Source organism: Equus asinus, chromosome 22 (genome assembly GCF_041296235.1).
Source record: "Equus asinus isolate D_3611 breed Donkey chromosome 22, EquAss-T2T_v2, whole genome shotgun sequence".
Lineage (NCBI taxonomy): Eukaryota > Metazoa > Chordata > Mammalia > Perissodactyla > Equidae > Equus > Equus asinus.
The window spans coordinates 31,984,941-32,001,158 of NC_091811.1; the positions used below are offsets into that span (position 1 = coordinate 31,984,941).

The following is a 16,218-nucleotide window of genomic DNA, read 5'->3' on the forward strand; positions in this document are numbered from 1 at the left end:
ATGGGGCTCATTTTGTGCCAGACTCTACTGTATTTGACAAATATTAATTTAATTTCATAAAACCAACTGAAGCAAGTTCTTGTCGCTGTCCCCATTTCACGAATGAAGAAACTGGCCTGCAGAGAGGTGATTTGCCCAAGGGCAAGTCACTACGAAGTAGCAGAGGTGGGATTTAAAAGCAAAGCAGCCTCGCTCTTGCGTCTACACCCTTATCCACTGTGTCAGGCAGCTACGTTATCCAAAAAGCTAGAGAGGGCAAGAATGTATATGAGTACCACTTTATTATGACTTGAATCCCACTGGAATTTTCTCACTGTTTCACAAACAATGAAAAATAAAAAATGTGTCTTGAAATTAATTGTTGCAGTTTATTAGCCTAAAGAGTCAGGTCAATGAGGTCTTCTAATGTCCATGTTTATAATGCCGAATAATCTCACACATACAGGCGTGCAGGCAGTGTGTCCATCACTCCAGCAAAAAGAAAGAGAGAGACAGAAAGAGACTTTATTTGTAACATTTGCCTACTTCCCTGCTGTAAGTACTCCCACCATGACTGATTTCAGGCTACTAATGTGAATACAGAGCTGGAAAGAGATACACAGTAACACCATTATATCACTGCATATTATTTCCACCATGTGAATGCAATAGATATAAATAACCTGAGTATACATCATAGTAAACTAATTAGGAAGCGATGTCATCTGAGTATTTATTAATCTTGTTTTTAGCATAAAATTTAATTATAAATTTATATAATTTGATTTTTAATAATGTCTGTGTTTAGTAACTGGCTCAAAAATTTCCTGAAATCTCACAATTGGCTCTTGTCAGCCAGTATAAGCTGCTTCCAACACACCACTGCCTATGTGGCTTAAGACATAAGGTTAAAAAAATGTTTTTATGCCTCATTGATAAATATAGGATCATATGGATACACAAACATAGTGCCATAGTTAAAATTGTAGCTTTGTCTCTAGAGTAAAAATATTTATATAGAATCTAGTCATTACAAATAGTGTTTAAAAAGGTCTTTTCAATGTTCACTGTATTAGTAAGGATATATTCAGTTCCACTCTACAGTTGGTGTTGGTCTGAATTTTATTCTCTTAGTTATAAAAGTATGATTAATTAGTCCACATATGTAATATACTCACAGAATTTAAATTTCAAAAATTCAAAATATGTACCCTGAAAAGTCTCCCTTCCACTTCTGTCTCCCAAGTTTTTTCCTCTCCCTGGAAGCAAGATTGATTACTAATTTCTTACTGTTGTTTCCAAGTAGAAGACAATGTCAGTGTCATCCATTTGTCCGAGGTTAGGCATTGCCAACACAGAGCAAAAATTTTGACTAAAAGATGGGGCTTAGAGTTCACATTAAGGCGTTAACATGGACTCAAAATCAATGATTGCAAAACTATTAATAACCATATTAAATGGCAAACAAAATTGAAAAAAGCAATATTTGACCTTTAAGGCATAGATGTGTGTGGGTGTCTACAACTCTTAAGAATCGATAGGAAAAAAGATAGACATTCTGATAGAAAAGAAACATGCATAGCTACATAATAGAAGACCAAATACAAATGCCAAAAAAAAGGTGAAAAATGTTAAAACTCAGTATTCAAAGACAAATGAATATGCCATACCATTTTTTACATATCTAATTGGCAAGACAGGAAATTCATCGTTGGTAAGAATGTAAGATCTTTCCACCAAAAAGGAATTGGATGCTGCCTCTGTTGTCATCATATGTTGTCATCACAGAGCCCTGTTGTATCATCAAATTTTGGAACTGGCACAATACCTACAACTCACTAGAGGCATGCAACTGGTCTGAGGACTACTTGGTCACCTTTGTCCTTGAATTTTTTTTCCTTTGGTAGAGCTCATGTTCTACTGCTAAGCTGGAAGTGTACTGGTGCAAAGACCAAATCAAAAAGGAATGACGTTGTTGCTTCTTTGCACCTTTCTAGTTTCTCAGAGGTCACCCTGGGAAATCTGTGGATGGCTTCTCGTCCTGAGTTTACTTTCCTGGTTTGAGGGCCATTGGAATTCCTTACCCAGAGGCACTGGCATCATTCTTTGCCGTAATAAGTAGAAATGACTTTGAGAAGGAGCACTTCAGAAAATCGCTTCCAGTGCCATCACTTATGTGATCACTCACTGTAATCATGAAGAAGGAATGTGATTCTAACAACCTTGACCAACGACCACCTGAAAAAGTGAAGCTTATTATATCATAACTGAACATACCCTACCTATCTTGTGCCTATGGTAATATATAGACGCACTTTCAAAGCATTCTACAGAATTTTGAACCATTTTACTGAATATTCTGAATGCAGGAGACACTCCTGGGATTCATTGTCACGTGAATAATTCACATCATCTCACATCATGTAAAGTGGGCTGCTCAAAATTTCCTAAACTTCATTTAATAGATTCTGAGAGTCAAGATGAATCTTCTTGCCAACCCTCTCTCTGCATCCCAGCCTCTATATATTGGAAGCGGGTATGGATCAGTGCTTAGTGTGTCTGAAAAAATGGCCAGGAGCACTGGATTCTGGTGACCTTTCTGGGAAAACCCTATGAAACCACTCATTGGCTATTTTGTTTTGTTGACATTATAATGTCAAACTTAGTGTCATTTATGTGACGTTTCTCTAAGATGACACCACAAACCCTATATTTTCTAAGAAATATGCAAATTGTGAAGTTTGGACAGATGGTACAGTTCTGCAACCAAATCAAAATATTCTTTTTTTTTTTAAAGATTGGCACCCGAGCTAACAACTGTTGCCAATCGTCTTTTTTTTTTTTTTTAATTCTTTCTCCCCAAAGCTCCCTGGTACATAGTTGTATATTTTAGTTGTGGATCCTTCTAGTTGTGGCATGTGGGACGCCACCTCAGCATGGCCTGACGAGTGGTGCCATGTCCGCACCCAGGATCTGAACCGGTGAAACTCTGGGCCACCAATGCGTAGCGTGCGAACTTAACCACTCGGCCACCGGGCTGGCCCCCAAATCAAAATATTCTTACAAGGGCGTTGATTCTCTTGTAAAATTTACATCTCTGAGCAAAATCAGATGGTTCTGAATAGAATTGTACCTTCAACTTTTCACAAATCCCAATGACCAAACTTTAGTGAAAGGACGACAATGGTTGCTTTTATAGTAAATGTGTGAATGCATAAGCTGCTGGGGGATTGGTGTTCTTCAGTGGGAAATATTTTGTTTGGGAGTATTTTGCTTCAACATAGAATAAAAACTTATGAGAATAGTATCCATAAAGACAATCATTTTGATGTACATTATTTTCAAGTTTCAAAGTTTTTTGTCATTAGTGCTGTGGGGTCAATTCTGACATCTAGCGACCCTGCATATATACAGCAGAGCAAAACCTTGGCCGGTCTTTTTCGCCATGCTCTCATCTCCTGGCGCTATCTCAGACAATGCTCTGCTCTATTGATGGGTTTTTGTGGCCCAGTTTTTCTCAGAAGTAGGCGGCCGGGTCCTTCTTCCTAGTCTGTCTCTGTCTGGAAGCTCTGCTGAAAGCTGTGCACCCTGGGTGACCCTGGTGGTATTTGAAATACCGGTGGCAGAGCTTTCAGCTTCACAGCAACACACAGCCACCCCGGTATGACAACCAACAGACGAGTGGTGTGGCTCCCCAACCAGGAAATGAACCTGGGCCCTGGTGGTGGTGAGAGCACTGACTCTTAACCACCAGACCTCCAGGCTGGCTACGTTTCAAAGGAGATGAATTCAATCCCATCTCTGTAATTAGTGAATTTATAATGTTGCCCTCTCTCCAACATTTGAAACAAAATATCAGCTTTTCAATGTCAGAAATAAATTTGAGTTGAATTTGTGGTCAAAGCAAAGTAAAGAAGTAATAAATAGTCCTTTGCCAATTAGTATCTATAGTAATATTGTTAAAAATATCTGGTCCCAGGCAAACTTTTGACTCAGCTAACATTTCCTCTTGCTCTGGAGCTGTGCCCTGAGCATTGTAGCTGTGGTTATACTTTTAATTGGGGAAGACTTCAAGAAAAACTAGAAAATACAAACTCACGGTTATGCTATATGACGTTTTTTCCCCAGAATTCTCTTGGAAAAAAATTTGTGTTTAATGATCTCCTAAAAGTCCATTGATCTTTGTGAGCACAAAACATCAGGGATTTCACAATTTCAATCAGAGCCAGCACATGATTCCGTCATAGTCAGAAGTGGAGCAGAGTGCAGTGTCTAGAGCTCTAGCAGAACTTCCAGGTGAAGTTAGCTTGTGGGTAGTCAGAAATGGGGAGAAAAGCTTGGGAAAATCTAGACAGTGATCCATACAAAAGAATAATCATTGACATTATCTGAACCTTTACAATGGACCAGGCACTGATCTGAGTTTTTCCTCTGCATTAACTCACGTAATCATTGTAACAATTCTAGACAAGAGATAATATTATGCAGATGTGGCACAGAAAGCTTAAGTAACTTTCACAGTGTTGCATAGCTAGTAACATATATTCAACACAAAATAATTTTCTCTATTGAATTCAGGCAGTTTGGCACAAAACTCACAGTTTTCACCACTATCTTGCAGCTCCCTAAGAAAACACGAATTTAAGAGAATAGGATGTAGAGAAAGCAGGATCAAGATACAATGGTGGAGAATGCCTGCTTTTAAAAGATAGAAGAAAGTAGAAATACTCTTACAGACTCTAGAAAATAACCATATTGGAGAAAACTTAGAATGTGCAGTGTCATGAAAAGTAAGGAAAGATAGAGGTACGTATCACCTTTAAATGCTAAAGAATCTCAAGGAACATTAAAAAATAAAAGAAATCTGAATTTGATAATTTTTGGAAAACCAATTTCAGGCCAAGTGTTGGAGGTTGGAAGTCAGAGTGGAAGGGGCTGTGAGGAAGTGGAAGAAGCAACTCTTCTGACATATTTGGCAGCAGGAGGAAGGGTGAGATTGTGAAGACATTTGACAGGTAGCAGCCTCAAGGGAAATTTTTATCATAGAATAGGAAAAAAAAAGCATTTTTGTAAACACAGAAAAGGATACTGTAGACAGGGAAGAAAAAAGGATCCAAGAAAGAAATGATCATATTGATGGAGTAAACTCCTAGAAGAGGCATGAGAATGAGACTCCAAGTGAATCCAAGAGACTCCTTGGAAAGAGGAAAGAATAGCATGGGGTCTTCAGTCTGCAGCTATTCACATGACTTCAATTTCTTTTTTTTTTTTTTTTCAATTATCTAGCAACTTGTAACACTTTCTCTAGATGTTTAACTTGTATCGGAAAGAAAGACAACTGGAGACAAGGCCACAGGAATTAAGCAGGGAGGATATATTAATTAGGACTGTTTGGTTGCAAGTAACAGAAACCTACTAACACTAGCTTAAGTACACTAATGAGGAACTTATTAATAGGATGCTGGAGTATCTCATGGCAAAGATTTAGCTGGGCCTCAGGAATTCGTTTAAGCCATGGTCTAAATCACTGTGGAAAATTGAAAAATCCCTCTCTCAGTCTGTTTCTGCTTCTTATTGTACTTCACAGTAGTTTCACCTTCTTTGCCTCCCATGAAACATACTAGAAAAATGGACACTGCCTAAGCTTCAAGGCTGACATTTGCATTATACAAGAGTGCATTCGAACAGTCTAATCTGTTTAGACTTCTCCCTATGGGAGCCTCCTGATTGGCCCAGCTTATGTCAGGTGTCTACCTCTGGACCAATCAGCTGTGGCCAGGTGATGGGGTCACGTTTTATGAACATGTCTCTTGGCATTGCAACCTCTGGATTGATCTGAGGATAGTTCCAGAAAAACTTGTGAGAAGCTCTGGGGAGAAGTAAAACAACAGGTTTCTACTAAACAGGACCAATGAGGCAATGGCACAAGATGGAAGACTGGGATAGCCTCACACAAATTTCTGATATTTTCTTGACTTTCTTTCAAAATGGAAAAGTCAGCTCAGCTTACTTACATGCACAAGTCATGATGACAGCCCACTTCAGACCTGGGGGGTTTCACGCATAGCCCATTTATTTAAGAAGCACAGAGTGAGCACTACTATGCTCCAAATATAGCTTAGTGTTGATTTTACTGCAAAGCCACTAAAATTGTGAATTAAAATCTGTGTAAAGATTTGGGTGGTAATAGTGAAAGTAATTTTTCCTCTATTATTTTATGCATTTCTGTTTTAGAATTCTCATGCCCTGATGTCATTTGGAACTGAAAGATCAGGACAAACTCAGGAGGCATAGTTACCTGGCTTCCTCTTCAGCATGTGTTCTGCCTCTATTGCTGTTATCTCAGACACCGTGGTGAAGACGTGAGCACAGTGGACAGCGGCTCGCTCCATGCAGTACCGGTGGTAAATCTGCCTTTCCCCGGCCTCTTTGTCTATGTTAAACTGTCATAACAAAACAAAACACACACACGTACATTTGCTTACACTGATCCTTCTACACAAGCAAAACGAAATCACATATTTCTCATATCGATTTCCTCAAGGCTGTGTGAAATTTTATGACCACAAAAAAGGTAATGATAAATTCGTATTAAACCCATTATTAAAATACATAGCTACTTATGCTTTAAAAAATGTTAACTTCATTTCTGCTTCTAAACTGCTATTTAACCCCCTAAGTAAATATTTCCACTTTTCTATAACTGCATAGAATTCCTGACCTTGGGGGATTTTAATTATACTTTTACTTATCCTACGTTTTATCAATATTGGACTAGTTCCTTTCCCCATGGTCCTTATTGTACTTTTTCCATAAACAATGAAACAAAGCTGACATTAAGCTTGATCCTGAAAGGAAGGAGAGTTATGACCATCCTTAATTCACTGAAAGGGAACGTGACAAAGAAAAAGCGAATGCTTTTCCATGGTTGTATAGCTCTTACCGCTGAATAATTTCAAGGAACGTACAGTTACTTTAATTAGACAGTGGGTTAGATAGTGCAATCATCTATTATCCTGGGCATCTTAATTTAAAACGAAAACAAGCCAAATCCCCAACAATTGTTTAAATAGTTGGCAACGGTTGTGGGGTTTGCCATTTTGCTTAGTTACTGAATGTTATGTCTCATATAGCTGCATACGAAACAAGCAGCGTCTAAGAGAAAAAAGAAGATAAAGTTTCTGGCATTATGTTAGCAGGTCTGACTCCAAGCTTGTTCTCTCACCTGCTTTTATATCAATTAGACTCTTAACTCGATCAACAAGTCAGTCTCAATAACTACTGCATCATATAGAGGAAAATACTCAAAAAGACTCATTAGATGATTCTAGAGATTAGAACTAGGAAATTGCTGGATTGTTCTTCCATGACTGTAATATTTGCAACCATCTCTCTGCAAATGTTTGAATCGGGGCTCTATCTGGCATCCTTGGATCAGGAAAAGTTTTTTTTAAAGATTGGCCCTGGGCTAACATCTGTTGCCAACCTTCTTTTTTTCTTCTTCTTCTCCCCAAAGCCCCCCAGTATGTACTTGTACATTCTAGTCCTAGGTCCTCCTAGGTGTGGCGTCCCACATAGCGTGGCTTGATGAGAGGTGCTAGGTCTGTGCCCAGGATCTGAGCCAGCAAAACCCTGGGCCCCGGAAGCACAGCGTGTGACCTTAACCACTTGGCCACAGGGCCGGCCCCAGCAGAAGTTTTTTAAAAAGCTCTATATGGCTGGTCTCTTTCATTCAACCAAACCTCTCATTTAGCAACATTTGTTGAGTGATTTATGTGCTTCTGTTACCTTCAAAGAGCTTATAAATTAGTGAGAAAACAGGTAAAAATCTGGCAGAAATGAGTGAGTGCCTGAGTAACGTATAGTATCAGAGGGAAGGATAGGAAAAAGAATCTCATAGTACTATATAAGCGTTCACATTGTCAGTATCACTTCTAGAATGTAAGATTTTCAAGGGCAAGGACCATGATTTCTTCATCTTTATATCTCCAAGTTGATTAGATGAATAAAATGTTATTTAGATTCAGACGTGAAAGTTTAATTTTGGGAAAAGTTATTTTGGGCTGAAAAATTAGCTGCCCTAAAGAACAAGCATACACAGTCATACAGTCACAAGAATATACATTTTCTGAGCAGAAAATAGCAGGACGTTTGATGTGACTGTAGCATTAGATGCAGAATGTACAAGATACAATAGGGCGACAACCTGGTAGGATATAATAGGGCCAGATCCCAGAAGCCCCTGAATTTAACATTTAGATATTTAGAGATGGGAAGATAGCTTTTCTAAGTGAGTTAAGCAAGTACACAAAGATACAGAGGGAGGTCAGCAGAGGCCTGGTGATCCCCTGACAGGTCTTCATGAAGACAGGTAGGTGTACATTCTTCTATCTTTTTCTGGTCCCCTTGGGGTCCCTTATCTTTTAGGCCTGTGATATGCATGGCCACATCTGTGGCTTTACAGCAACCTCATCTGTTTACACATGTTGTCCGTCTTTCCCTGTATTTATGATAGTATGTAAAAATCTCTGTCTGATAATTCCACCATCTATGACATATCTGAACCTGGTTCTTTTGATGATGGGTCTTTCTTCCCTAAGTTTTCATGTATCTCATAACTTTTTGTTGAATTCTGGATAATGTGTATACAAGAAAGGGAATGAGGTAAAGGACACATCAACCAGTAAAAACCAGTCCAGCAACAGAGGAGGATGACCCTATAACTGAAGTTGAACAGCTCAAAACTTGGTCAGAGGAAAGAGTTAAAATCCATCAAATAATTATGTATGACTTCTTTCACCATTTCCTAATCCAAAAAAGCACGGTCCTCACATTTCCATCAAGGAAGTTCTGTTGCTAGCAAGAAAAGAGAGGCCAAAACATAAGAAGACTTTTTTTTAAAAAGCATTAGTTATCTACCTATTACATTGGAGGGGAAAATTGACCAATACGCGGACCGATAAGAATGAATTTAGAAACATCCTCTTGCAGCGTCTCAGAAAATTCATATGCTATCTAAAAATGGTTAAAATGCTATTTTAGCTAATAAATACAACTAAAAACTTAAACTGACTTCAAGGTCCTTGTGAGTCAGCTATTAACAAAAAATGTTTTCAGCTAGTAATTATTATTTGAGTAAAATAATTCTCATCTTTCTTCTTTTACAAAAGTTGAATACTTTTATTCTTGTTCTCATTTTCCCCCCATGTTTATTTGTCTGAGTCAGAACTTAGTGAAACAGATCTTGGGTCCTACATCAAAAGACTAAATTATGACTCATTTCTTATGTTGCACTTTTAAAAACTTTTCTTGTAGATAATTTGGTATTTTTAAGGTATCACCCAAATTCTAAACCTAGTGTGAGCATGGGGGGTCTGCTGTGAAAAATGACTATGGGAGCTTTTTCTATGAGAAATAATTATGAATTTAACTCAAAATCTGGTCCTTGACTATTTGTTACTAGTCACTCTCCTGGCAGGACATTTTACTAGAATGAGGGGCTGGGGTCTAAGCTTACATACTTCAACCAGTGAGGGGCTTCAAGCTGGCGAGATAGATAATAGTATTTGAAGACAGCATGATATAAATACTGACCCTTTGATCAAAAAGATGTGGTTGTAATATATAACTATATACTACACTGCATTTGTTCCTTAAAAACAACTAATAATATCTGGTGTGTATATACATATATATGTATATGATGTAATAATATCTGATGTATTTTATTAGTTGTTTTTAATTTTTACTATATAATGTTCTTAAGTATTCTGAAGTTAAATATTTGATAAGCCTCTCTAATATTTCCTCTTTCACAAAAATCAAAGTCTGCTCTTCTCCAAGAAACACCGTCATTGAGCTTATCACAGATCGCTGGTTTGCCCTTATTAGTCTACCATTATCATATGCCGTCAGGAAATTTCCCTGACTTCCTGACTTTCTGAATTCCTTCGTGACTTTATTTTAAATATACATCTTATCTGTACAATATGACCTTTAGGTTAGGCTGACCTTTTTACAGGAAAATTCTCATTAGGACCATTCATTGTTTTGCAAATGTTCAAGTTTGTCAGAAAAACATTTCCAGCACTCAAAGTGTCTGTGAGATGGAAGTATAACTTTCCATTCCCATTGTCTGAGTATTTTTCGTCTATTATACACACACCCATTCTGTTTCATAGAATCTTAGCACTGTTTTGAACTGGGGACGTCTTTAGAAATCAACTTTTGAATTTTCCTGATAGAAACAGAACCCTAAAATGCTAAATTGATTTGATTGGCAATATAGATAACATCTGCAAAACTCCTGACTTTATAGCACTCAAATGCTTTGTTAATATTATTGACATGATGATTAAAAGACATACTTTAATTAACCTGATTTAACTGATGGAAAATAGAAGAAAGAAATCAAAACTGAATCACTTTGGGTCATAGAATCAAGCAGTCTCCTAAGATGAGCAAACACGGCTGTTTGGTGACCAAGGACCCACATCGCTGTTTTTCATAACTTCTGCCTTGGCTGACCCCCACAGAAACTCCACCTGCACATTGCAGAGCTTCGGGAGAAATCTGATCATTTGGCAGATAGATGAAGTAAGGCTCATAGTGCAAGTTGTATGCCTAGAATTCCTGTTCTCTACCTGCTACTCAGAGCTGTGAGTGGATCCAGTGTCCTCACAGCATTTCCCAAGCTTCAGTGTAGACAGGAGCCCAACCGTGTGTCCACAGTGTCTTACTCCCATCATGCCCCTTTGAATCTTGGATCTATTGTTCCAAAGAGGACAGATCCCTGGCCTCTCACCAGTACACTCTACTGCACTCTGAACAAAGTCAAACTGAATGAGCTCTCTGTTACCCAGGGGAGGCTTTGTCATGAGGGTTGACTAGTTAAAAGGGCATTTCTGCCAGCTGGCTGGCAGATGAAATGTAAAGATCAATCAATACTTCTCATCCTTCAGCTTCAAGGATCTGAAAGAAACATGGTGGGGGGCAGGAGGGAGGCCTATTTACCTGATCAAGATGATTGTAGAAATCAATGTTCGCTGCACAGAGATACCTCCCAAGCAGCGTGGCGTGGGTGGTAAATATCGTAGCGATCGGCAGTTTCCGGGCTCGAGAAAGGATCAGTCCAGTTCCGGCCTGCCATTCGTGGAACTGGGCAATGACGTGTTTCCCATCTGCATGATCTGTCACCTACAGCAGAAAAGGAGATTTAGAAAAGCTGGGGAAGCCCGATCTTGCTCCTGGCCCACAGCATCAGGAAATTTATCATGCCTGTAAATTTTAGCACAATTTAAAGAGATCTAAATATGAAGCACGCAGATTTAGTGAGTATTTTATAGAATTTAGAGGCACGCTCATAAAGCCCATATATTTTTATGGCATAATTCTTCTCTGAGTGATGGATCAGATTTACTGTATCCACAGAGGGGCCTCATAGAATAAATGCACGGTAGGTATTCGTAAATATTCACTGGATGGATGAATGAATGACAGCAATAATAATATCCTTGAAGATATCACTGAGCAGCTGAATCAATTGGGATTACCCACTTACGAGCTTCTTTTTAAATAAGCAATAAATGACTTCATGTTTTAAGTCAGTCTTATTTGCATTTTTCTGTCCTTTGAAACCAAAAACATTTAAATTGTTATATTGTTTTTTAAGAATATGGAATTGGGGAGAAAGAGGCTAATACCTTGCTTAGAATCAAATTGTGAGTTAGTCACACTCTGAGGACCCAGGTCCAATTCCAGGTCTGGTTTTAAAACCAGACTGAGCATCGATCTCTTTGTCTTAAAGTTACCTTGTTTCACTCTTACTAAAAATTAATATTTATATTTCACTCCCCTTATGACTGTCCATTTCCTTAAGGGGGAGTAGCATTGCTAATGCAAAACACCTGAGTTCCAGAAGCCTGTGTGGAGACGGGTAAGTCTGGAGAGTTCACCTAAGATGGCTGTTCTCGACTTAGCATACCTCAGAATCACCTGGAAGGCTTGGTAAGCACTGATGTCTGGGTCCTACTTCCAGGTAATCCAACTGGGCTGGTGGCAAGAATTTGCATTTCTTACAAGTTTCCAGGTGGTGGTCCATGAAAATATTCTTTGAGAAGCACTCAAATGCTAAGACCTTTGTATTTTAAAGTACGTGCTCTTCAAAAAGTTCCTCACAGCCATTAACAGTTGCACAGATCAGCGGCAGCAGAGGTGACAACAGAAACAGGGTTTACAGCAGCTTTGGATTTTTTTCAATGTCTTTATTTATTTCAGCCAAAGGAAATCTCTATTTCTGGAACTGCTTTATTTTAGAGAAAATTGGAGCTCTCACTTTCTTTCTTCTCTGCCCTCTATTTCCCTTTAACTGAAAGGATGACAGCGGACACAGACACACACACACACACAGACACACACGCACACACGTCCTTGGAGGCTGGCTTCAGCCTGGAGGTGGTGGCTCAGGGAGGCAGTTTGCAGAGGAAGAGTTGGTTCCACCAACTGATGCTAAAACAAGACTATATATCTGTCACTAGGCCAGATCTGCCACCACCTCACCCTTCTCCTTTTCTGTCACCAACACAAGCAAGTGGATGGCCCCTCCACCTTCCCCTTTACTATGGCTATTGGAATATGACTTCATCTGTAAGAGACACTGGCCAAGGGGAACACACTCCCAACATGCGGTTCTGTGATTCGTCCTTAGACCACACCCCCACTTTGCTGGAGATGCTCTTCCTTCACCATCTGATTTTTAGGTTAGGCATCACCATCTTGAGGTAACGCAAGGAATGTGAAGTCCTACTGCCAATCTTTGAGGACTTTAAGAGAGGGCAGACTCGGCTCATTTATCAAAGACTAGGTTTTAATGCTCTTATTTCCCATTTTTTACATCTCTGGGATATTTCACTGCTATATAGACTCCTTAGCAACTGCTGGGATCACTTCAGCAGTGAACAAATGATGAAAATATCGAAAATCCACTGCAGTTGCACAAGTACTCGTGCATAACCAATGGCAAATATTTCAAGCTATTTTCTACTCTTATGATTCCAGAATGCCTGTACATAGTGCATGATGTAGACTATCTATTTTTTCCTTGCACATGTACTGAATATGTATGTAAAACACACAACTGAGTTTTCTATAGAACACCCAATTATATTGCCTGCTAAATAGATGATCATTCACCATGATCATCACATCATTCTATTTAAACTTGACATGAGGTAAATACTAATAAGCATTGTTATTACCCTGTTCCAAAGGTTGGTATTTAGTCTGAGGAATACTGAAAATTTTCTCAGATTCCTTTGAAATGTAATAGGATAATCAATAATGGCATCATCTCAAAATTGACTTAATCCAAAGATCATGGGATCATTGCTGGCACAGAACACAATTGTGCTGCTCCTCTGTTGTATGACCATACAAGAAACTGTACCTCTTTTAAGAACCAAGCAGTTAAAGATCCAAATATCAACATATCGTTGGCTTCGCGGTCGTCATAAGGGATGCCGACGCTGCACGCTTCCCAAAGGTCACCCTTCCACCTGTCCAGATTCCAAGCCGAAAAGCCTATGTCGAAGAGCACCACATAAGGACTCCCTTCTATCAGCCATCTTCCAAAGCGCACCTGCCATGTAAAGAACACGTGGCCATGGAATAATACCAGGTAACGCAGGGGAGGAAAATGTATCTGTGCTTAGAGGATATAAGCTTTATTTAGAACTCAACAGCAGATTGTGCAAGTATATAGGAAACCATAGCATAACACAAAGCATCTGATGTTTGAGCCTGAAGGTGGAATGGGCTTTCATCCATTCATCTAGAATCTCCAAGTTCTTTCTCCTCATTAAACACAGTCATTTAAAAATAAAATATCTAGGGGCCGGCTTGGTGGCACAGCGGTTAAGTTCGCACTTTCCGCTTCAGCGGCGCGGGGTTTGCTGGTTCGGAACGCGAGTGTGGACATGGCACCACTTAGCAAGCCATGCTGTGGCAGGCGTCCCACATATAAAGGAGAGGAAGACGGGCATGGATGTTAGCTCAGGGCCAGTCTTCCTCAGCACACACAAAAAAGAGAAGGATTGGCAGCAGATGTTAACTCAGGGCTAATCTTCCTCAAAAAAATAAAATAAAATAAAATATCTGGATCATGTAACCTCTGTCCTTCATTACCCTTCTGTAACCTCGAGCTCATAGTTTTAGGATTTAATATTAAGGTCTATGTTTTTATGACAGTCATAAGATGAACTGCTCTGTATCTTTTACAACTTGTCATTGGATATAATGTCTACTGTGTCACTTATTTTCCTTTATGCACCAGGACTGACAATATTTCCTGCTAGAAAAAAGTTGTTTCTGGACACAAATGTGTATGCTTTCTCATATTCCTCCTATCAAAAAAAAAGTGACACAAAGTGTTTCCCAATATGGTTGCTGTCAGAAATCTTAACTAAATATATTGCCCAAGCTACATTATCTCTTCAATCTGGCAGCTCAAAGTCTAATGCTATTACACTCTTCAATTAACTTCCTTTATTCCTGAATGTTTTATCTTGTGCAAATTTTAATGCATTAGCTATCTCAAATTTTTTCCAATTATAATTGTATATTCATTTGTATATCCAAGTTTTCATTCCCTTTTGGTCTCTTTTTTCTATAGTTATTTACTCATTCTTTTGTCTTGATCTTTATTTCATGCTTACTCTCCTATACATGTGCCCACATTGCTTATATATTGACCTTTATGACTCCAACCAAGGCCAAATTTTGCAGAGCCTGGAACCCCGCTTGATTACCATTCCCTTCCATGGGACTCAGGAACGTATGGTGTCTCTCTCCCATCCATGCCTTGGCCAACTTTGAAAGACTCTCATTACGTGTCAGTTCCTTCCATTGTAATTTAGTATTTATCATGGCAGTCTTTCCTTTTCAGATTGAATTTTCCACAGACCTAAACAACTTTTCAATAGTTTTCTCTTTGTGACATTCATTGATTTATGTATTCCATCAATGAATGCTTATTGACTGCCTAATATGTGACATATGATACCGTGAGCTAAGATCATAGAGAACTGTTGAAAGCACAGAGAATGTAAGCTAGCTTGTCTTGACTTCCAATGAGTTCTTGGCTATAACATGGAAACATCCTTACATAGGAAATCCAGTTAAGAGTCATGAGACTAGTCAGTTTCATTAAGTTTTTCATCTTCTTCTTTCACAAGTGCTTCAAATGCAAGTCCCTTCTAACATCTCACTTATTTCATCCCGATAGTACAACATTGGGATGTACAATGTACAACATCCCAATGGAACGGCATCCTTCTTTCACTCTCCTACATTCTCGATGCTATCCTCACTATGACATATTTTCCTGGTGTCCTCTAGCACCTGAAGTTCGCTTTTAAATTAAATATTCTGCACCCTAAATCTTGCATATGCATCCTAGACACCACTACTCACGTGGACATCTCAATGAGGGCTTCTCATTTTTTCACCCCAAGAAACTATATTCCTGGGGTGAGTGTGAAGGAAAGTTCTTCTTTTAGAAAATTATACTGAAAATTTTAAAGCCTTCTTCTTTATTTGTATATGAAGACCTCTTTGAAATTTGCGTTATCCAAATATAATACCTTTTCTTGTACTAATCACCTGGTTACTTTTCCACCTTATTCTGGGCATCTTCAAAGTCCAAGGTTTTTATCCTACACGCTTACTTTATAGTTACTTGACCTTATTGACTTCAGAGAACTTCATGTCCACTGTATTTCAGCCACCCAAGATCATGGCTGCATGCTTATCCTTGTTAAAAGCCAAACTGTTTCTCCTCTGAAATGTTCAACTTTAGCATTCTATTACTTGATTATAATTTCTATGTTCCCATTTCTCTCACTCCATTTCTCCAAGCGTATAATTTTTCATTTTCCTCTTCATGACTTCCAGTTCCTGGAACCCTCCATTTTCTCCTACAACATCACTTCCTTTCTGGCTTCGCTTTCCTTCCCGTCCATTTCAGACACAACGGTCCATCAACTCAACCACTGATTCAGTCAGTTGTACCATTACCTCCAAGACTTGTGCCAACCTGCCCCATGGCACAAAAGCTGAAATTGAACAGCACTGGACCTCCTCTGTTCAGCTTCCTGTGCCTTCACTCAGGCTGCTCATTGCTGCTGGAGAAAGTCACAGTCATGTATATTAGCGGCATTAGCAAGTCATGGCTATACCTCAAAG

General features: G+C 38.9%; 1 protein-coding gene across 2 annotated transcripts in view; it reads right to left on the reverse strand.

Annotated features, from left to right (window-relative positions):
• Nucleotides 1–16,218, reverse strand: part of GYS2 (glycogen synthase 2) — a 52,730-nt gene that overhangs the window by 25,165 nt on the left and 11,347 nt on the right. For both annotated transcript variants that reach the window (XM_070494383.1, XM_014832449.3), the window contains exons 3-5: nt 13,424–13,615; nt 10,993–11,175; nt 6,278–6,422 (exon numbers count right to left, since the gene is read on the reverse strand). In XM_070494383.1, the coding sequence (XP_070350484.1) occupies nt 6,278–6,422; nt 10,993–11,175; nt 13,424–13,615 (520 nt within the window). The remainder of the gene's footprint in view (nt 1–6,277; nt 6,423–10,992; nt 11,176–13,423; nt 13,616–16,218) is intronic.